The 21,764-nt window shown below is 40.6% G+C and overlaps 1 protein-coding gene across 3 annotated transcripts in view; it reads left to right on the plus strand.

The window, feature by feature from the left end:
• The window catches only part of RYK (receptor like tyrosine kinase), a 57,480-nt gene that overhangs the window by 14,697 nt on the left and 21,019 nt on the right, over positions 1-21,764 (plus strand). Inside the window, exons 2-9 of one of the 3 annotated variants that reach the window (XM_040567029.1) lie at positions 2,255-2,376; positions 5,312-5,411; positions 6,677-6,811; positions 9,097-9,153; positions 10,497-10,641; positions 13,687-13,787; positions 16,553-16,678; positions 18,566-18,652. In XM_040567029.1, coding sequence (XP_040422963.1) covers positions 2,255-2,376; positions 5,312-5,411; positions 6,677-6,811; positions 9,097-9,153; positions 10,497-10,641; positions 13,687-13,787; positions 16,553-16,678; positions 18,566-18,652 — 873 coding nt within the window. Of the gene's footprint in view, positions 1-2,254; positions 2,377-5,311; positions 5,412-6,676; positions 6,812-9,096; positions 9,154-10,496; positions 10,642-13,686; positions 13,788-16,543; positions 16,679-18,565; positions 18,653-21,764 lie in introns of all 3 variants that reach the window. The other 2 variants (XM_040567028.1, XM_040567030.1) reach the window with 2 other exon arrangements.

The following is a 21,764-nucleotide window of genomic DNA, read 5'->3' on the forward strand; positions in this document are numbered from 1 at the left end:
ATGTTACAAGTTCTGAACCATCGTTTTCTTGAACCTCAAATTATTGGCAAGACCCTTTATCAGCGAGAGAAGGCGGTTTTATTCCAAAAGCAATTTCATTGTTCCACTTTGTTGTTTCACCTGCTAATTCTTTTGTCCTTGTAATTTATTGGAATAACTTGTACATACTGGGTTTAATATAAATACTTTGTTTAATCAGTTTATGCCCGTAAACTTTCCCGTTGTTTTGTTCAGATCTAACAGTAAGTATCAGATAGTTGTGAGCTCTTTCACACGCACCTGTCCATGTTGTCTACATCTGATGCAGATTTTGTGTATAGGGGTGTGCGCACATTGAAAGTAGGTGGGTCAGTTGTTTGGAAAGTTCTCTCTCTTCTTTCAGAGTTTTAATTTTGGTTCAAGGTAGGTGTGTGCTTGTCCCCCCCTCCTCTCTATTTTACTGGTGGATGTGCTCTTGTACTTCCCATTAATTCTTGAGTGGAAAAACAGACAAATTGGAGAGGTGAGGTTTAACCTTTACTTATATATATAACTTAATATTGTCTCAGGCTGATTATAGTCAGCACATAAAGGATCACGTGTCTTTTCCTGTTCGGGGTCTTGTTTGAGAGCGTGTCTCCTTCGGATTGCTCTGTTCGATGAATGCGTTTTGTACATCCAGTCTCTAGGGTTCTCCCCCCCTGCGTCTGTGGTTATATACCCTTGGGTTTTGGTCGTGTTTCAGGATGTTAATGAGCCAGCAGGGAATAAAAGTGGCTAACGGTAACAAGAAGGAAGAAGAATGTCTTGGCTGTATTTCTGTGTCTTGTGAAAGCAAGGTGGATTAAATCAAGTGCTGGAACACGCGAGCACTTAGCACTCTGCCCTGATCTGTGCTCAGTTTTTGCATGAAACAGGAAGAATTATTTCTCTTAAGCTGATTCTCCCTTTCATCAAATGCAGCATGTCTACACAGTTTGTGTTCTATTTCTTATGAAAGGAAAAAAAAAAACACACACAAAACCACCACCACCAAAACATACAACCTTTTGTACTTCCCTAAATTCTTGGAATAACTTCAGGGTGCCTTAAATGCTGTCTTGCTGGAGTGGTAGTCTCTCCAGTTTTCTTGACTATCTAGCCATAATAAAAATAGCTCCGTTATTTATGTTCCCAGTCGTACTGTGAAGATTTTAATTGAACTCTGTTCCTGCTGCGTAGCTCCTCCTTGGGGCATGCACCTGCGTCTGATGTGCTCAGTTGTTCTCTTACTGTGTCGATGTTTTGCTGAGCATGGGTAGCATTGAACTGGGAGCAGTGGAAAAAGATGCCTCGAGATGAGACAAAATGGTGTTGATGACAAATGCAGTATTGTTTTGGCCTGAGAATATGGAGCTGACAATTTAGAAGCTGTAGGGAATGGGACTAATTTGTAGTGGCTGCTTTGCCACTAGTTGCTAATGACACCCAGGGCAAGCTGTAGGGTCCTACCGTGTATTTATTGCGTCCTTGGAATACGTGCAGTGAAAGATAATGGCAGCTTCAGTATTTTTAATATCAGACTGCGTATCTTTTTTACAAAAAATGGACTTTAATGTTTTGTAGTAAATAGCTCCGTGGGTCTTTCAGTTTTCTAGGTTTACTGAAATGTTCAGAAAGCAAAGGGTAGACATTAAACATTAGTATTACTTGGTGTACAAATGTCATTTCTCATTATGTGCTTTGTGTTTCCAATGCAATTGCCTTAAAGTTGACTCCATAGTGCATGTGTCAGCCTCAGTGGTTTGGAGGGTGCTCAAGAAATGGGCTATTCTGGGAGGAATTACCTACAATTAAAGAGCTGATAATCCAAAGCAGTTTGTTTTGAGGGTACACAGTTGTAAATAAGAGCAAAATTGGACGTGTGATTCCCAGCAGCAGACAGAGGTTCATTCATGAAGGTCTGTAATGATCCTTGTGGAGTAAGGACTCTTTTGGAGGTAATGCATCATGTGAAAAGTCTTGTTTCCTTCCACCACATTCCAGCTTCTACCTGTTTATTAGGCTGCGGCATCTCTGTGAAATTGTTGCTTTCCCAGGAGTTTGAAGCAATCTGACGTGTGAGCACTGATCTCCAAACCTGCAATTGCATTTATGGACTTGAGGAAGTATGTGCTTAAACATCCAAGCAATGAGTGGAGCTGGTGGTACTGAGAGCTGCTTTGTTGTGGTGTGGTGCTGCTGGTTCTGTCCTGCTCTCTTACTGCTTTCCTTGTTTGTTCTGCTCTTTTCACAGGTCTTGATGCAGAGTTATCTTACGTGAGGAATGATGTTGTTAATCATTATGCATTGTCCTTCAATCTCTTAATACCCAGCGAGACCAACAACCTTCACTTCAGTTGGTATGCTAAATCCAAGGTAAGCAGGCGTAATTTGTGTTCGAGTATTTGCTGCATGATTCACTTAGTGAGTACCTGCTACTATAATTGAATTTTTTTCTTTGCAAAAAATAGCATCTGGTAGTGCAAAAGAAATAAACTAAGAAGCTAAAATAATAATTATGTGATTGCAGACAATAAATTAAAATACTCTATATCCAAACTGTCCCTCTCTCCTTTTAAAAAGGGTAAGCACTTCTTTTGAAATATGTTATACTTCTTGCTTCAGAATAGACAGATATTACAGAGCCAGTAGTTTGTCTATCTTCTGGTGGTGAATTGAACACACAGAAGTGGCAGCCATGATCTAAAGCCTCTGAAAATCAGATGCAGAGCACTTGTATTTTAGAGTTTACCAGAAACAAATGCTTGGAGATGAGGAGAATCTATAAAAGTGGCATCTAGTATGTTATTATTTGAGTCTCAATTAAATGGAAGGGGATTTTCATTTTACTTAATCACCATAGCTGGGGCATGCAGTAACAGCTGTCATAAGATTGCATATGCTTTTACATTTCGAAGGATTTTCAGTTACTTAATTTATTTTTGTAGCTGAAATGATCTATTTAGTCTCTGCCAGATGTTTGTTCATTTTTTAAACTCAAACAATAGTTATTCTGCTCTTAAACAAGAAAGACTGCGGTAAAAGCAGTAATGTTTAACAGCTCTACCAGTGCAATTTCTAAAGACTGCTTCTGCCAGTGTTCTTTCCTCTGAGGTGTAACTTCTTACAAGATGTGAATTTTGGCCCACAGAGTTATTGCATACAATGCAAGCCAGCCCTTCTACTTCATACCACATTCCACTTTCACAGACATTTCAGTCACTTGCCGTTTGAATAGGACCTTTGAAGGAGTTTTCTTGTTACTAACAGCTTCAGCTAGGAGCTACGTGCATTGCTGTCCCTGCCCTGAGTTTCCTTGTCCCCATCTGTGAGTTTTGAATAGAAATTTTTTTACAGAATCACAGAATGGTTGAGATTGGAAGGGACCTCTGGGGTCCATCTGGTCCAACCCCTGATTAAGAAGGGCCAGCCAAAGCAGGTTGCCCATGACCATGTCCAGAAGCCTTTTGAAGATCTCCAAGGAGGAGACTTCACAACTTCTTTGGGCAATTTGTTCCCCCTGCGCAGTCCAAAAGTGCTTCCCGATGCTTATGCAGAACTTCTTGTGTTCCAGTTTGTGCCCGTTGTCCTGGCACTGGGCACCACTGAACAGAGCCTGGCTCTGTCCTCATTGCACCCTCTCTTCAGGTATTTATATACATTGGTGAGATTTCCCTGAATATCCTTTTCTCTAGGCTGAAGTTCCAGCACTCTCAGCCTCTTCTCATAGGAAAGGTGCTCCAGTCCCTCCAGTATCTTGGTGGCCCTCTGTTGGACTTTCTCCAGTACGTCCAGGTCTTTCTTGTCCTGAGGGGGCAGAACTGGACACGGTACCCCAGGTGTGGCCTTACCAATGCTGAGTAGAGCAGAAGGACCACTGCTGGTGATACTTTGCCTAATGCAGCCAAGAATACCATTAGTCTCCTTGGTGGCAAGGGCATGTTGCTGACTTACGTTCAACTTGGTGTCCACCAGGGCCCCCAGGTCCTTTTCTGCAGGCCACCCAGATGGAAAGCAGCTCTGGAGTTGTTCCTGCCCAGGGGCAGCACTCTGCATTTCTCCTTGTTGAACTCCCCAAGATTTTTGTCAGCCCACCTCTCTAGCCTGTCAAGGACAGATGGCTGCATGGCCTGCTGGTGAGGTGGCCGTTCCCCCCAGTTTTTTGTCATCTGCGAATTACCAGAGGGTGCACTCTACCCCATCATCCAGGTCAGTCCCCCAGTGCTGACCCCTCGGGGTACTCTGCTCAGTACTGGCCTCCAGCTTGATATTGCACCATTACCCTCTGGATCTGGCCCTTTAGCTACTTTTCCATGCACCTCACTGTCTGCTCAATAGCTTCTCTATGAAAATCTTATGGGGAACAGTGTCAAAGACCTTGCTGAACTCCAGGAAGACAACATCCACTTCTCCCCCCTCATCCATCTGGCTGTTTGTTTCATTACAGAAGCTTAGTTCCCCTTGGTGGATCTTTGTGACTCCTCCTGATGATGTCCTTGCCTTTATCTTTTGCATGTGTAGGTAGCCCTGCTTCAATTACTGTGATTGCACCACTTGACGTCTTCAGTGCTAAATGTTGTAGGATTGGCATATTGCCATTTCTAGGAGTACAGAAACTGGGTTACGCTTCTACCGTTGGCATCTTGATTGAAAAATTAGTTCCCAGTAGCTTGCGAACATGAATGTATCCCATGACCTTTTAGAAAGGGGGAAAAAAGAAGCTAACACACAAAGTCAAATGGAATTAGTTCAACTGAGTCTGGAGGGTTAGGGTGAGTTTCCAACAGGAACTTGTAACTCAGCTACAGTAGGTCCTGTGCGTAATGAATGACCGTTTGTGGAATCAGCTTCTTCAAGTGAAAACAGAATTTCGACTTCAGTTGAAGATGTTCTTTAAGCAATTTCAGCTGTGTAGTTTATAAAACTGACTAAAGGAGTGGGATTTTTTTGAATTCCTGTGGTGTTAACAAATTGCCTTCTGAACAAGCAAGTGTGAAAATATCAGTGAGTGAGGTTAGTGGTTTTATTTATTTATTTTTTAATACAGTGCTTTAATTTCTGACCAAAATTTTTGAAATGATTTCAAGAGTGGCTTTTCTTCTGACTTTCTTAATTTGAACCGTCAAGAGTCTGATATTTAGACTTCATATAAGAAACCTTGAATATGGGCACTTAAAATCACCAATATTCTCTAAAAATAAGAAACAGGCTTTTTTAATGTTAAGAAAACTAATCAAAAGGTATGCAGCATTTCTTTTTACTACTGTAGAGATTTCTTTACATGTTTTCAATCTCCCAACTGTTGTTACAGGTTGAGTATAAACTGGGATTTCAGGTAGATAATCCCATGGCTATGGCTATGCCCCAGGCCAACATTTCTTTACAAGGAGAAGTTCCTCGCACCCTCTCAGGTAAACAGATCACCCCATGCCACCGGACATGTACTGCTAGTGCTTTCTGATGGTACTTGTTTTTTTCCAAAGTGTGTGTAGTGTTGCATAAGACCATAACCTTTCTCTGTTAAACATTATAAGCTTACAGGTCTTCTGCAACTGTTATGACATTGCTGAAAGGGTATTATACATTGTGACTGCTAGTGTAAGAGTAATGTTTTTTCCATTGTGTAGTGGAGGATGAAGATCTTCCTTGAAATGAAACACAACGTTTTTGTGTTTATAGACACGCACACGTGTGTGTATATATATGTATGTATTTATATGCATCCATGTGCGCACAAATTTCGTTTCAACAATAATAATTAGCAATTGCATGGACTTCAAAAAAAAAAACCACAGCTTTTAACTTTGCTAGTCTACAGAGACATAATTTCAAGATGTGTGGAAGTTGTTAACATGTTAGTGTTTTTGGTAAGTATAAAGTCAATAAAACTATTTTGAATATGTATTAGCTGCTCTCTAGAATTTGTACTAGAAACAAATGTGTTTGTTTCAGAAAGTGCACAAATGATCATTGCTCCTTGATGTTCCTTGATCATTCAGTTATGGTTCCTCACTGCCTTGTGCTCTGTTAGATACACAAGTGGGAACAAAATACATGTTTTGATGTTTTGCCTTTGTACCACTTCTTTGTGAAGGCGGAGACTGGGGAATTAGACTTGTTGTGTCTGCTCTGCTGGCATCAATAATGCTGCTATGTAAGCTAGAAAGTAAATACTGTCCAATTAGTTTAAGCTTTGATTCCAGTCAGATTTGCAGAGACCAAAATATTTAAACTTAACTGTTGTAGAAAAAGCTAACCTTCATGGTGTTTGAGAAAGCGGCAAGGGAAATGGAAATTTCTGTGTTTCTGCTCTAATGCAGTTTTATATTGTGAGTCTGCTCTAATGCAGTTTTATATTGTGAGCACTCCGAAGCTAGTGGAAAGCTAGTGGTTTACCTCCATTTACCTCCAGATATAATTTTAGTTACGTGTAAACTTTAATGTGGCTCACATAAGGAAATTTATTTAAAATTACACTACTTAATGCTTTCACAGTTGTCAGAAATTACAAGACATAGACACTAACATAGCATTTTTTTATTAATAGAAAATTTTTACAAAATGTACATTAAACATCGTTTATAAAGACCCCTATCTGTTTAATATTCTTTCACCATGATGTCTGAAATGTGCTTAAACTTAATTGTAATAATGCCTGTTTGTTGTATGCTTGCAGTGTTTCGTGTCGAACTCTCCTGCACTGGCAGACTTGACTCTGAGGTCACAATACTGATGCAGCTCAACTTGACAATAAATTCATCCAAAAACATCACAGTTTTAAATTTCAAACGGAGGAAAATGTGCTACAAAAGTAAGACACTGTTTCAAATATTCAATGGTTTTTAGTGTTAAAGCAGGATAGGAAAAAGGTGTGGGAAGATACATGACAAGGATACATGAAGGACAAGCCTAACAATCCATGAGAGTGAATTGTGGAGAGGACAGGAAGAAACCAAGTAACATTTTGACTTCCAGAGAAAAATGTGTACAGTTGGTAAAAGCAGAAGCTGATGAATGAACAAATTCCCTAAGTGTTGGGCTGCACTGAGTGACCTTCTCACATATATAGCAAAAAAATAAAATATATACTTTCTCCCTTTTACTTGGAAGGAAGAAATTAGATTCTTCAAACCTGCAGTACTCTGAATATTCAAAGTTTTCTAAAAATTAACAGCCAAATCTAATTTATAAACTGAGATAGACTTAAAACTAACTACTTAATAAAGACTAACATCTGGTCACATTTCAGACTTTGAGTACAAAATGATCTTAGTAGATTGATAACGCAGGCTTCAGGAATCCCAGATTGACTTTCCTGGGTTTTGACTTAAGAATCTGCAAGCACAATTTATTCTTGAATTGTTGCTATCTCCTATTGCTGCTTCCTGGAAGTATTTTCATAGGCATCAAAAGAAGATTATTTTTGAGAATCTGGAGAGCTGTAATCTCCTTAAAAATGGCTGCTGTTTCCTGTCCTCAGGCAGAGTTTGAGCATGGCCACCTCTGTTTACACGCTCCTCTCAGCAGTGTTCAGTTTACGTAGAGCCTTTGAGGACAGTAGTTGGGTTTCAGAGGGGAGCCTGCAACTTCCCTGGAGTCTGAATGTCCACAGATGCACTTTTGCTAAATGTGCATGAAAGAGCATGTGTGGCTTTTTACCAGGTAACACCGATACCCATGCTCCTTGTACTGATGTTATGACAAAATCATTTTTAATTCAAAGTGTATCTCTTTCTAGTAGAAATGGAGATCTTTCTGATACTGTTTAAGACAGAAAATTTACCTTAGTTCATATTTTCTTAGGTACTTTTTCAAATGTTGTAAGTGGGGGAAATGTAGACTGTGTATGCATTCATACCTTATTGAGCTGCTAAGTCAGTTGAGGGGGTTTCCGTAGGTACTGCACCAGCATCAGGGTGTGGGAAGTAGAGCCACTTCTTAAATTATGCAGAAATAATTCTTACAAAGATCATGTTTCTGTGGGTTCATAATCATGTCAATGGCTTTTTTGAAAGTTGTATGTGGAGTGGTATACAGCATCTGGGGATTTCTAATTTAATTTAGTGCTTAAGTTAACAATATGCAGGAACTTGCTAGTGGTTTTGCTCAAGGCATTCCTAATACTTCCTCCTAAGGTTTAAAAAAAAAAAAAGCAAAAGCAAAACTCTCAGATCTTTTTTCCTTTTGCTTGATGGACTTTTTGACAAGTTTATCAGGCTGAACTAGCTCACCAAGGAGTCGGAAGGGGACTGTACTGGGGAGGCGGCAGCTCTTTGCAGCTAGGAGAAGGAAGGGGGATGTGCAAGTGCATCTGGGCTTTTGCAGTCACAGAAATCCATGATACTGCATCAGACGCATGTGAAACCTCAGTGAGGTTCATCTGAAGTCACCTCCACAGCTTGCTTTCCCTTGGTTTGCCCCTCCTATATTAGAGAGACCAGTAGTAAGCGTAATGAAGACACATCCCCTTCCTAAAGGACCATTTTCACCCCAGAACCCAAGCATTGTCCTTCTGGTTTTTATTCTTTTACCTTTTTTTTGAGTATTTAAACTTCATCCTTCAGTTTTAAAACACTCATGATTCCAGCATCAGATGAGAAGGCAAGGTGCTCAGGGCTGCATTTCTTAACTTCTTCCTGGGTGAGTTGCATTAAAGTCTTAGTATTCATTGGACATTCAATTAATAAATGATTTCGTATCCTATAGTAACCAATTCCGTGAGGTTTTTGTTTTGTGACTGTATGTATGCACACTTACTCTGCACCTGCTTTTTCTACTATCTGTTGCTTTGGACTTTGCAGACAAGCCAAAGGGTTTTTAAGTAGGTAGATCCGGTGGGTTCAGACATGGCCTCAGTGGGCATGCATGTTAGTGGTGACATATCTGACCTATGTGTCTTGAAGTCTGGTGATTTTTTTTATTTATACAGTGGTTAGGTGTTTAAAAATGGAAATCTAGAAATAACCATAGCCCATAAGCCAACTTGCCAGTTTGGAAAAACAGATTTGTTTTTCAAGAAATAGGCAATTGATTTTTTTTGAAGGACTTTAGTAATAAATGTGTGCCAAACTTAATGGTTTTTTCTCATCTGTTTAGAGCTTGAACCAGAAGTAAAATCTCCAACATCTGACAAAAATAGCAGCAAGGCTATCTGTAAGTAACTCTGAGTGTACCAGGTACTCCAAGTGTAAACAAATGAAAAACTTGTGATGGTCTTTGTTTCTACAGCTTTCCCTATGAACACTCTCCCCAGGTGTTTCTGCTAAACCTGGTGTTTTAGTGGGGTTTATGTGGTAACTTTAGCTGGGAATATATTCTAGTGAAGAACTACTCTTCCTACTATTGTAACAACTTTTTTTTAAAATCGTGTCTTGGGGGCTCTGTTTTCCCATACGTGACTCTGATCTATCTTTTTGACTTCAGGACTTGTCTGGTTTGCTGTTTTGACTTGTCAGAATCGAATGAATAGAATTAGGTGGTTTCCTTTACTCTCACTCCACTTCTACCTGGAAATACCATTGACAGGCTGTGCTCAGCCTTTGTGGAACCCAAAATGTAAACGCTTCTCCCAAAATGCTTTTTGAAAGCGGCAGAGTTGCTTAGTTTTCCCTTCACCACCCACTGCCTCTTGCAGGGCAGTTGTTCTCCACAACACCACATTGTAACCTGCGGGTGGCTGGGGTTACTCAGGACCCCCTGATGATAAAGCAGCTAAGCCAAGACCTGCCACCTCCTGCTTCCAGTCCCTTTGCACTGTGTTGCACCCATGGTGCAGTGGCAGAATTTTGCCCTAAAGCTTTGTGCAGTTGAGAGCCTTTTGAGAAGGAGGGTTAACTAGCTAGCCCCTGCTGGCTGTGTTAAGATGTGGCTCAGGGATCCATATACCACCCATCATACACCAAAATCAGAAGGAGAAGGTGAACTTGTGTGCTCTGCCATGTTTGGTCAATGAGCAAGCACCACCAGCACGTCTAGGCACTAATCTCACTTTATTTTACTGTATAGGTATATGCCTTGCTGTCCAGATAGGCAAATCCTGCTCTTCCAGCCCCACCTAGCAAGTCGGTGCCACTTGCTGTGTCTGGGCTTAGCTGAGCTGGAGGCTGGTTTTGACTGTGCTCCTGTGTTTGCAGCGTGGGAGCCATGGAGGAGAGTCAAAGGATTGTGTGGGGCAGGGCCTGCAGCACCAACAAGGCCATTTTAGGAGGTTGCTGGCTAGCTTTTATCATTCTGTAGGAACCTTCCTTTTTTCCCAGCAAATAAATGGAGGCATTGAGTGACCGCTGGCCTGTGCCCTGCCTTGCAGCAGCAGGAACCACCCATTTGAAGGGTACTGTGGTCTACCTCTGTGCTGGCTTCATCTTCCTATTCCTGCTGGACCTGGGTGGTGGGGACACTTGGGGCGAGTCTGGGAACAGTGCTGCTGTCCTGCCATGTAAGCACACTAGTTGCTTTTTCTGAGGAAGGTTCAGTAACTTTTCACCTTCGTGTTTCAGTTGATCCTGTAAATGCAGCTCCCACCACTTCTACCCGTGTGTTCTACATCAGTGTAGGCGTGTGCTGTGCTGTTATATTCCTGGTGGCAATCATACTAGCTGTCTTGCATCTCCACAGTATGAAAAGGATAGAGTTGGATGACAGGTATGTATTCAAGGTTTCCCAGGCCATTTTTTGGGACAGAACTCCCAGACTTGTGGGAGTTCTGGCCTCCAAATGAGTCTTCTGTAGTGGCTTGCAATTTCTGCTCTCAATGTCAGCCTGCAGCAGTGACTGCCTCTACAGGGTTGTGCTGAGTGCTGTACTCCAGAAAGGCAGCAGTTGCAGATGCTCTGCTGGTTATGGTCTGGAGGCTTGTGGCTGTCAGGTTTTTGCCAGTATAGTTGTGTGGATGATGTACACTGGAGAAATTTGGACAGAATCAGACCTCTGGCGATTGTCAGGATTGAAGGAAAACTGGATTGATATCTTGGCACGCTGAGAATATTTGTTTTTTCACTGACTTCTTCAGGCGCTTGAACTTCAGCCTTCTCTATTTCAATTGATTTACCATTGTTCAGTTTGGCCCTAGTGTAAAGTTTGGGGATTACAAGTGGTTGGTTACAAAACTGAAAATGTCTCTCTTCCAAATGGGTTATCAATCCAGTTAAACCAAAATGGCATGTGCACGAGAGGAGGACTTGTAATGTCAGCCCCAAGGGCAATACAGTTGGCATGTCCTTTCCTTTTTTCATGTATTGAGTGGGGTTTTGTTGAGTGGGGGTTAAACATTGAAGAGGAAAGCAGGTGGACTGAAGCTCTCTTGGAGGCTATGTGAATAATCTGCATTAGATGCAACTGTTAAGGAGCCAAGGGTTTTGAAACTGAACACTTCAAAAATGCAGTTGGGAATGTAGGTGGTCAGCGCTGTTGAAAAGATAACCTTGAATGGTTTTCGTTCCTGCCTACAGTCTCTCAGGCTAGCTTGTCCTCTGGCTCAAACAGATGCCGGCCTGTTTTTCTTTCAGTCTTTACTCCTTCTGTGTTCCCAGACCACTTGGTTTTGGGGGGGTTCAGTGTGCTAAGTGGTAACAGTACCTGAAGACTATTTCTCAGTGTCAGCTTTCCTCAATTGGTTTGTTCCTAAATTGTCTAAGGTTTTTTAATCAGTAGAAGTTCTTAAAGGATGTGCAGCTTCCTTTGCTTCATAAAGGAAAAGCATTAAATTTAGAGTGTGAATATACTCATCTAAGAATTTTTGAGAGACTCAGTCTCAGTCTAGCAGCGTTATTCTCCATTCCATCATACTTGATTTTTGCAGCGTGCACAAGAGCCAGCAAAGACCCTGCAAAGTGATGTTGTCAGTGCTTGGCTGAGAAACTGCTTTAGTGTTTTAATTTAAACTGTCTTGCATTAGTAATAGATGTGATCAATGGCTGCCTGATGGAAAGGCTAGCCAAGGAATGTGTGAGAGAATAAACAACTTTTGATTTGTTTTTAAATAACAAGCTCAAAATGGCTCTGTAAAGAGGTTCTGAATCAACTATGATAACGTCATTAGGGTTAACAATGTCCCAGGAGCAAAAGAGACTGAAAACCCCACTGCTTTTGCTCTTAATTTCAAAAGGCAGAATTAAATAAAAATGAGAATGATTGTTAAATAGAAGCTACAAACAGGCAGCTGAGTTTATGGGCTGCATATGGACTATTTGAGAAGATTGTATTGAAAGTTCAGTGCAAATGCTTCCATACCTCCTATCAAAGGTGCTTGAAAAAGTGCCAAGGAAAGTTGGCATGGCTTAACAGCAGGATAATGGGCGTTACTGAAAGCAAGAAGGCATCTTTCAAAAAGCTGAAATTTTGTGCAAGTGAGAAGATTTAAGATCATAAAGACAAACAAGTTAAACCTAAAACCAGAGTAAAGCCAACCAAAAAAAGTTGTTTCTCAAACTTGCAACAGGCATAAAACAAATAATTCTTTTTTCAGACTTGCCTGCAGCAGGAAGCCAGCCAGAGAAATCGTACAGCTATTAGGTGATCAAGTTACAAAAGGAGTTTTCAGGGAAGATAAAGCCATAGCAGGAAAACAAAGCTCAAGTTCTGTGTTGGTGTTTAATGTGGTGACCATGGCAGAATGCTTCCTTCTGGGGGACTTGCTGTAGCATGAATCACAATGGGGAGCTTTGAAGATAGCACAAAAAGTTAAAATGAGTGGTAATAAGTTGCCAGCACCAGAGAATATTCTTTCAAAAACTAAAGGAAGTTAAGGTGGAATAGCTATACCATCATCTGTGGCTTTTAACCTTGTCCTAAAAAATATGCTGGAATCATATGCCTGGAAGACAATGAGTGTGGCAATAACTTTAAAAAAAAAAAAAAAAAAATCTTGAGAGTTTTATAGCTGGTCTGGATCTCAGTAAGCCAGGTATTTTGTATTGTGAGAATTACTTTCTTTACTAACAACAACAAAAATTAGTAGGTGCATCTGTGATTATGGTACAATGAGGAGGAATTGGCTTCTTTAAAGGAAGTCCTGCTTCAAAAACTTAACAGTGGGCCTTGAGGGCATCACTAAATACGCCCAAAAAATCCTACAAGGACAGCTAGCATTGCTAGCTCAGTGCTCAAGAGCAGCCCCAAAAAGCAAATAAATGTTAACTATGTGGCCAGGGAGAGTTATACCCAAAAGCAATCTGTTCTTTGTTCTGCTAACTGTGTCGGCAGTAGTGGAGAAGTTTTTAAGTCTCAGAAAGGAGCGTGTGTGGGGACATGTTTGTGTGTGCTTGCAAGGGAGATCAGGAAGCTTGTTCCAGCCTTACCAACTGAGCTAGTAATGGGTACTGCCTTTGTCTGCAGGGTTTCTCACCTGTTCTTAGTCCATTGCAATTACAATAACTTTTTTGGTAGTATTTTGTCTCATGGATAGGGCAAGAAACATTTAACTACATCTTAAGTTTGCATGTTTGTTGAATACTGTGTGCAGCTGTGGTCCTTCTACCCCCCAAAAATCTCATTGTAGGACTGTTGTAGGAAGAGGAAAGAAGGGTGATGAGTGAGGAATGACAAAGTAGGCTAGTGAGAAACTTTAAAAAGGCCATTTGTCCAAAGTCCAGTCTGAAAAATCTTCTGTATTTAATTTGATACATTAATTTTGTATTTATTACAGTATCAAGCAGTTGTGTTCATGTCTATTTTTGTTTTTTGAAACAGCATTAGTGACAGCAGTAGCTCCCAAGGTTTATCCCAACCTTCCACGCAGACAACGCAGTACTTGAGAGCTGATACGCCAAACAACGCAACACCAGTAACCAGTAAGTGTTAATCTAATTACAGAGCCTTGCAACAGAGTGTCTTGGACACAGCTAGAGTATTAGTGGTAGGGTCACACTGAGTCTGTATTCAGAAATACAGAAACAGAAGAGCAGGAAAAATCTCCTGTCTCTGTTAGTTTGTCTCTTTTGAGTTCATGGTGTGTGGTTTTGTCTAGCCACGTCATAGTCAAGATTGAGGACTCCATAAGATCTGGGACACAGGATTCATCACGTGAGTGTGATACTGCCTTTGGGTCAATGGGATATTCTCCCTGCATGTAGATCTGTCAGTGAGAAAGGCTGCTCCAGTGTCTGAAGCATCTGCTTTCTTAGTGCTGGAAAGAAGCTGGCTTCTGCAGTATCAAGCAGAGGGTGGGATAGATCTGGCAGAGATAACAGTAAGGAAGGATCCGAATAGCCTTAGCCTGACCACTTGTTACTGACTGGAGACCAAAGCAAGTGATGTCATCGACTCCTGATGGTTATTTTAATCTTTTTGCCCTGTTGCTGCAACTTGCAAAGGAAAAGAACGGGGCAGAAAAACTTGACAAGGGTTATATATTCATGTCTCCTTTTTAACAGCTTTGCTTGAAAGAATACGGGGGCAAAAAAAACCATTTCCGTAGAGAAATAGAGAGCGAGCAGCGAATTAAAAAGAAGGGTGAAGTGGCAGTGGTTTATATGCTCTGCGATGAACTTATATGAGCTGTGTTCTATGCTAACTCTAATTCCTAACAGTATTTGTTATTTGCTGAGTCCTTACTTCTGCAGTTATTGTCTGTCATCTCTAGGGGAGAGGTACCCCGTATAGCATAGTTCTAGTAAAGGGACCTTCCTGAGATAAGTAAGGAGGAATTGATGCAGCACTGGGTGTGCAGGTCAGTCTCATCTAAGGCTGGACTGACCGTGAGCGTTTGCCTTGTCCCTTGTGCATGCACACTGATCTCTTCTGACCGCTTCTGCAGAGTGACTGGCTTTTCGTTGACTCGGGTCTTTGAGCTGGCACATAGCCTACCTGTATGAGTGCTGGTGTTGGTGCTTGGGGGGTATGGGTCTGCGTGACTGAACACTGAAAGAAAGCAGGACTTAGTCCAGACTAAATTGGCTCAAAGCACTGCTAGAAGGCCTGCTTTAAAAGATCTGAAGTGAGGTAAGGGTTTATGGTAAAACGTGAGGGGAAAAATGGGGGGCCCAGCAGGAGGAGTGAACAGTCTCTGTTAATCTCAGTTGGCTGTTTTTTTTTTTCAGTAGAGTAGAAATTGCCAAGCTGAAATTGTACGGTGGCCCTTGAGATCTCTTCAGGAAGTGGCTTCTGTTGTCATCTGCTGACACCAATGATTCTCTATCCTCTAATGCTCAAGAGTTTTGTATTAATAACCCAAAGAGTCTTTTTTCAGCAATCTGATAAGTAGAAATGTCAATGTCTACCCTTTATACATTCTAATGTTTATCCTTTGGAGCTAGGTTAAAAACAGTGATTAATGGCTTGATTGTTTTTTTAAGCAACTAATAAGACCCAAAAATCTCTCCCATTTTCTTCTGACTGCACTTAGTAGTGATACTAACCATCTGAAATCACAAGGGAGCAGTGCATGAGTATCACAATTACTGTTCAACCCTAGTGTCTTCCTGTTTCCTGCCCAGGTGTGGAAGCAGGTGTTTACCTAGGACTGAACTCCTGCAGCTTTGGGAAAGTCTTGGCTTTCTAAATTGAGTGAATTACCTCCTGAAACAAAAGAGATTTTTGTCATCTGAGTTCATCTTCTCTTTGTAGAAAGCTGCCTGGAAACTTTATATGGTAGAAGCATTAAGAGAAATGCATCTATTAAAAATTTCCTTTCCACATAGTTTGGAAGAAACCACGCTGTTGATGTGCTATCAACCTCAGGTTTTTAGGTTGGCCCTCTAAGTGGCACTGTTTAGTTAAAATGATTCTTGGAAACTCATCAATGAGCCTCATGCAAAACGGAAGACTACAAAGCAAGGTGGCCTACAAACGAGGTCCTTATTGATTATTAAACTCTCCTCACCCAGATACGTGTGGAAACAACTGTAATGGCACCTGTTTGCTTAGTGTGTTCAGTCCGCACTGCTTCAGAACGCCTTGTCTTTTAGGGGTGGGGGAACACCCCCAGAAACATAGGGAACGGTGAAAATGAATATAAGAAAAAGGGTTGGATGCAGAAAATGAACAGGAAGATCAATGTTAGACCTTCCACAGTCGTTTTAACTTTGCATTCAGTGACATTTAAATTTAAAATTTATTGTCAAAGTGACTCTCAGGCTTTTTCTCTAATAATTCATAGTCTTCATCATGAAAAAACAGTCAGGCCTCTTATGCCCAGAAGAGGGCACTGATATTTCTGGTTGTATTCCTGCTCCAGTGTTGGGGTAAGGTGTTTTCCTGCTGCCACCAAGTCTTCCAGCAGCCTCCAACCTCAGTCTTTACTTCCCTACTGGCAGGGGAGTGCAATGTTGTGTTAATCAGCTTCAGTGTGCAGGAAGGAGTTTTATTTACCTGGTGTTAATAAATAAAGAGACTTGGTTGCACGGCACTGTATAGAATTTGTGATTTTTTTCTTCAGAGATTATTACGTTCATGTGGCTTCTCCTGTTTGTTTTGTTGTTTAATGCTCTACGTAACCTTAAGTACACGCTGCTTGCATGTCTTTGTACCTGTAGGTGGTGCTGAGGTGAAGCAATGTGCTTGTGGTCTTATTATAAGGGTATTTATATTGGTTTGTTTGGCTCTGCTGGCTCCTCAGGTTATCCTACATTACGGATAGAGAAGAATGATCTTAAAAGTGTCACTCTAATGGAAGCGAAAGCTAAAGTGAAGGACATAGCCATCTCCAGGGAGAGGATAACTCTAAAGGATGTGCTCCAAGAAGGTATTTAAAGGACTCGGGACACTTGTTGGTTACAATATGGGGTATATATATGTATTTTTTTATAGCTAGATTTTTCTGAAATTAATCACAGGTGATGTCTCAGGTCTTTATGACTTTGGTGGAGGTAAAGAATGATGGATGATGTTTGTATTTGGGGTGTGTGGGGAAGCAGCTTCCAGAATTCGTTAGAACAGGGGAGCGACTAATTGTGCAAAGTAAATAATTCAGGTTGTCTGTGTTTAATAATCTGGTTCTTTAAGAAAGAAAAATAAATGAAAGGGTGAGATGGCTAAGGAGTGAGGTAATCGGTTGACGCTGTAGGTGGCAAAAACTCATTTCTGTAAACTGACGGATAACTTCATTTAAGGGGAAAAAATGCCACTGTCATCTAAATTCAGTCAGTCTCCACTTACAGCTTCTACTATGGACATCTAATCTACAGAGGCAAAATTAACAGCTCTATTATGAAAAATTTGACCTTTTTTGATCTTGTTTAATGTTTGTATCAGAAGTGCTCATATGCAGCAATAACAGGTTCTTGTTGATGTCGCATTTAGGAAATAGACTTCAATATTTAGGGGTTTTGCCAGTAGTTGTTGCCACTGCAACTTCCAAGTCTGCGTCCCTGTAACCTGATGAGAAACCACATTTTCCAAAGCTAGAGATCTGAGATACTAATCCCTTATAGGCAGAACTGCTAAGTGCTTTGCATCCCCCTCTGAAAAACAACGGGAGAATGCTTTTCCATTTTTAGGAAGTAGCGTTGTTCTCAATCCAATGGTTCTGCAGTAAGCTTTGTGCAGGTGAAGGATGTCTTGTGCTCCTGTATATTGTCTCTTGCCTGTAGCTGTAATGTTCAGAGTTATCTGATGACTGGAAGTGTAATCACAAGCTGAGATGGTGTCACAGCTATCTCGCAGAGTTGGTTTGCAGTCACATGGTAGATGATAGAAATTACTGCACTGTCCCTGAAAAGTATTCAGGATCCAGAAGATAGCCATACTTTATTCTGAGAGATGTACAGCCAGGCTAAGGCAATCCCTACAGAATATCTTTCAGCCTAATCAAACAGGGCAAATTAATGGGAAAGGGATGTAACAGGGGCCTGAAGGTGATGCGCACGTTGGTGCCATCATAATAACATGATCAGAAAGTGTCACTAACTCGGTCTGCATAAAGCATTAATTCTGTGTGTGTTACCACATTGAGATTGTTCTTACTCCAGCTGTTTAACGTAGCTTTTCTTCCTGCAATGTCTTTGTTAAAATATGTGAATGGAAAAATGTTAGACTGGAAAAACCAAAATAAAACAAACAAAAAAAAAACCTTCCAGCGGAGGTGAAACATTTGAATAATGTGATACTGTTTTTTCAGTCTGTTCCATGTGTACTGGTTTGTTTGAATCCAGTACTTCTCTGAACATGGTGTCTCTGAGGAATGTTTTGACCAGAGAATTCCTAACTAGTTGTGTGAGAAAAAGATGGAGCTGGAAGTTTTAGTGCAGGCAGTTGATGGGGACTGTGAATTGCGACAAATAGACCCATCATCAATACTGATGCTTAAATTAAATGGATTCTGTTGCTGTCATTGGTTCACTCCTGGCTTTTCTTTTTATATTTTCCTCTCAAATTATCTAGAACTTTCAGCATCTACTACATACAGTTCTGGATCCAACTCCTGCTGGTGTAGCTGTGGTTGGCTTATTTATTGTCAGTAGTTCTATTGATTTAATAGGGCATTCAAGTATTGTGGTTTACCCTCCATTATTCAAAAGTATCTGCTATGGCTGAAATGTTTTAAGGCAGTGTTTTCTGAATAAGTATTAAATTCTGTCAACGTTATCAAAGTGTTTTAACTGCATAGTACTTACTACTTTTCTCTTCATAGGCACATTTGGGCGCATTTTCCATGGAATTCTAATAGAGGAGAAAGACCCTAGTAAAGAGAAACAAGTTTTTGTCAAAACTGTTAAAGGTATGTTTACGTAAAGGGTGTGTGTGTCCAGTTGTTTGGACTGTGGTACATACTGAGTGTAACAAATCCATCTTTAAAAAAAAAAAATTGAGAAAAAGAATTCAAAAGGAAGCTGCTCAAAAATCAAAATCAATTTGGATGTTGTTGTCAGACAGAGAACAGAAATCTTATATGGAAGAAGAATGTGTGTTCACCACTGCCTTTGGTTACTGCATCTTGGATACTTTAGTTTAGTAATTCTCTTTGTAAAAATCTTTTTTCCCCTGGCATGGAACAGGTATTTCCACCTACAGCCTTCCCCTCGCCTCCCAATTGCTGAAAAGGCACCCCTTACGCATCCTAACATCTCTTATGAACATGGATGGCTGTACAGAAGATAAGGCATGGTTTCTGTCAGCCTTAAACTTTGCAGCTAAAGCATGAGAATTATCATTTAGAATGGAATTCTTACAAATACAGCATTTTTGTTCAAGAAATATGTTCAGTGATTTAAATCATGATTGGTAGGCTTTGGAAATGAGTTAAGTATAGATGGAAAGCATATTACCTATGTCCTGTGGATTGTGTCCAGCGTCTTCTCCGTCTATTAATCTGGGATGTTTGTCATTTACATTGGGTATATTACTGCTGTTGGTTTTTCATTTCACAAAGTCTTTAATTCTTTATTTTAAGATTCGGAGTGCCAGTTACTCTCATAATTACAAGATATTTCTGTTATTTCTTTGGGAGTGCCTCTGAGGTAGTACACTTTCATTCTGTAGCATTTTTCTTACCTGCTGAAGCCAGATAGAACTTCTACAGAAGTAGATATGCCACCCTTTGGAGGATCTTGGAACTTACTGCTTAGCAAGATTGTGGAAGCTGACTACTCCTGACTACTGAAGTTGTCTTTGGCTTTGTTTTTGGCATAACAAAAATAATGTTCCCCTTGTAAAAGGCAAGTATTTTAAATGATCTTTTTAGCAAGAAGCAATGTAACATCCTCAATTAAAAGAAAATTATGCTTCTTTCCAGTATCTTGGGAACTTTTCCTAAATTCTTCTTGCTTTTCTGTGTGCCCTTCCCTACCAAACAGTTCTGGCTGTTGTTTTGCTTTTATTTTATATAGTTTCAAAAAAAAAAGTATACCTTGTCACATGAGTCTCGTGTTCCTCTGTGAAGAACAAGACTGTTTAACTTGCAGCATCGTTCACAATTACTACCTTAACTTGTGATCTCCTTTGTTGTGTTACTTTGGTTCTTCTCTGCACAGATGCAGAGTCAACAAATGCTACTCCTGTGATACCTAAAATTGTTGTGGGCTGGGGCAGTGTGACATCTGTACAGCACTATCAAGCATGCTTACTCTCTATGGCATAGAATTAAATGACAAGACATCATCTGCAAGAACACATCTTAATTTAGCTGCCTTCCATCACCACTTGTCCAATTGCTTTACCAAAATGGGCTTTCTGGTCTAGTCTTAAACACGTTTCTCTATTGCAATGGCTTGTGTTTTTGACACAGTACATAGCCTGCTTTTCCTTAACCTTTTTGCTTGCTGGCTGCAGTGAACTGGAGAATGGTCTTAAGGGACTAACGGTATTCACATAATTGTTAGCGAATTTCTCAGCTTTAAAAAGGATCTATAGGGACAAGTTTATAGTGATTCTGCTGATGCTTGCCTGTGAAATAATACTGGTTTGGGCAGCAGAACGTTGCTAGGAAAATAACTATAAACATCCCTTCTCCTTACTGCATTGCATTTGCAGTGCTAATATTAAGCAGCTTCCTCTTCATACTCTGGCCATGATAGCTGTGTGTGCAGCTGGGTCATGTACTAAGTTAGGAATTTGATCTGCTTGAGGGGAAAAAAAACTGCAAAAATTCTCTATTAACCTGATTTTTTCCTTGATCTAGTTCATTCTGTGGCCACACACACACTTCTGTTTTGGCACAAACGCAGGAGTAAGGCAGGACCACAAAAGTGAGATGGGTATGAGAGCTATTAAACTAACTTAAGTACTTCATTTGCTGAAGGCGAAAAAAGGAGTCTGAGGGTTATGGAAAAGAAACAGGGAAAAAAGGCTTTGTCTGTGGAACCAAGTTATCTGAACAAAAAGCAGGAACTGCTATCTTGTTCTTCCCAGCAGTACACTCTGAGGTTGATAAAGTCCAGTAATGCCCTCAATTACCAAAAAATGGTATGGGAGGGTGTCAGGCTTTCTGAAAAATGCGAACTGAAATTCTTTTAGCTGGTGCTGTGGTGAAGAAAGTACAAAGAGTAAACAGTTCCATAACCTTCTTGAGAAGAAAGATCTTTCTTCTCATCAGGGTCGGACCTTAAGGCATCAAGGTAGTTGCTGCAGCTTTACATCAGGAATTGCCAATGACCCTTTGGTAGGAGAACACCAGGACAGGGCAAATAGAGTAAGTAAATTTGCTTCCAAACTAGAATTTGATATTCTTAGAAAAAATAATAATAGAGAGCTTCCAGTTAAGTGGAAAAGATTTTGTTAGCATGGCTAGGCTAGCGTCTACAATATTCTTATGCTATTCTCCATGAGAAACATCTGAAACTGATGGAGCTTTGTCTCCCATTTTCACGCTGGGTTCTTTGGCATTGGCAGCAAGGAAAGGCTTAAAAGTTGCCCCACTGACTCGTCTTAATGCTTATAGAGGAACAGTAGAAACGATGTAAGTCTAATTTACAAAAAAAGCTTTAATGTATTCAAACTTCGTGTGGACATGACCTTAGTTGGTGTAGTTGTCTGCTGTGTCACTGGATACGTTCCTTCAGACCCCAGTGAAACACCAGCATATCGGCACACAGGTAGCTTTGTGACCAGGTGACACCAATGCAAGCTGTATTAATTGCAGCAACTTTGCATTGTGCAGAGTAGGAAAGCTAGTGGATTAAGTGATTTATCCTCTGGATGTGTCCAGGAATGTCCAACCAGCAGTATACGGGTGCCTGGAGGGCCTCTTTGAGGCATGGTAGTATGTATGTTGGCTTGTAGGAGAAGACCTCCGCTGTACTAAGGGAGTTGTCGGGGGGTTATTGTGCCACTTGGGTAATGGTTTCTGAATACTTCTCATTGGGAAAATCTGTGAAGAAAGCTCATGCCATAGA

This window comes from Cygnus olor, chromosome 9 (genome assembly GCF_009769625.2).
Source record: "Cygnus olor isolate bCygOlo1 chromosome 9, bCygOlo1.pri.v2, whole genome shotgun sequence".
NCBI lineage: Eukaryota > Metazoa > Chordata > Aves > Anseriformes > Anatidae > Cygnus > Cygnus olor.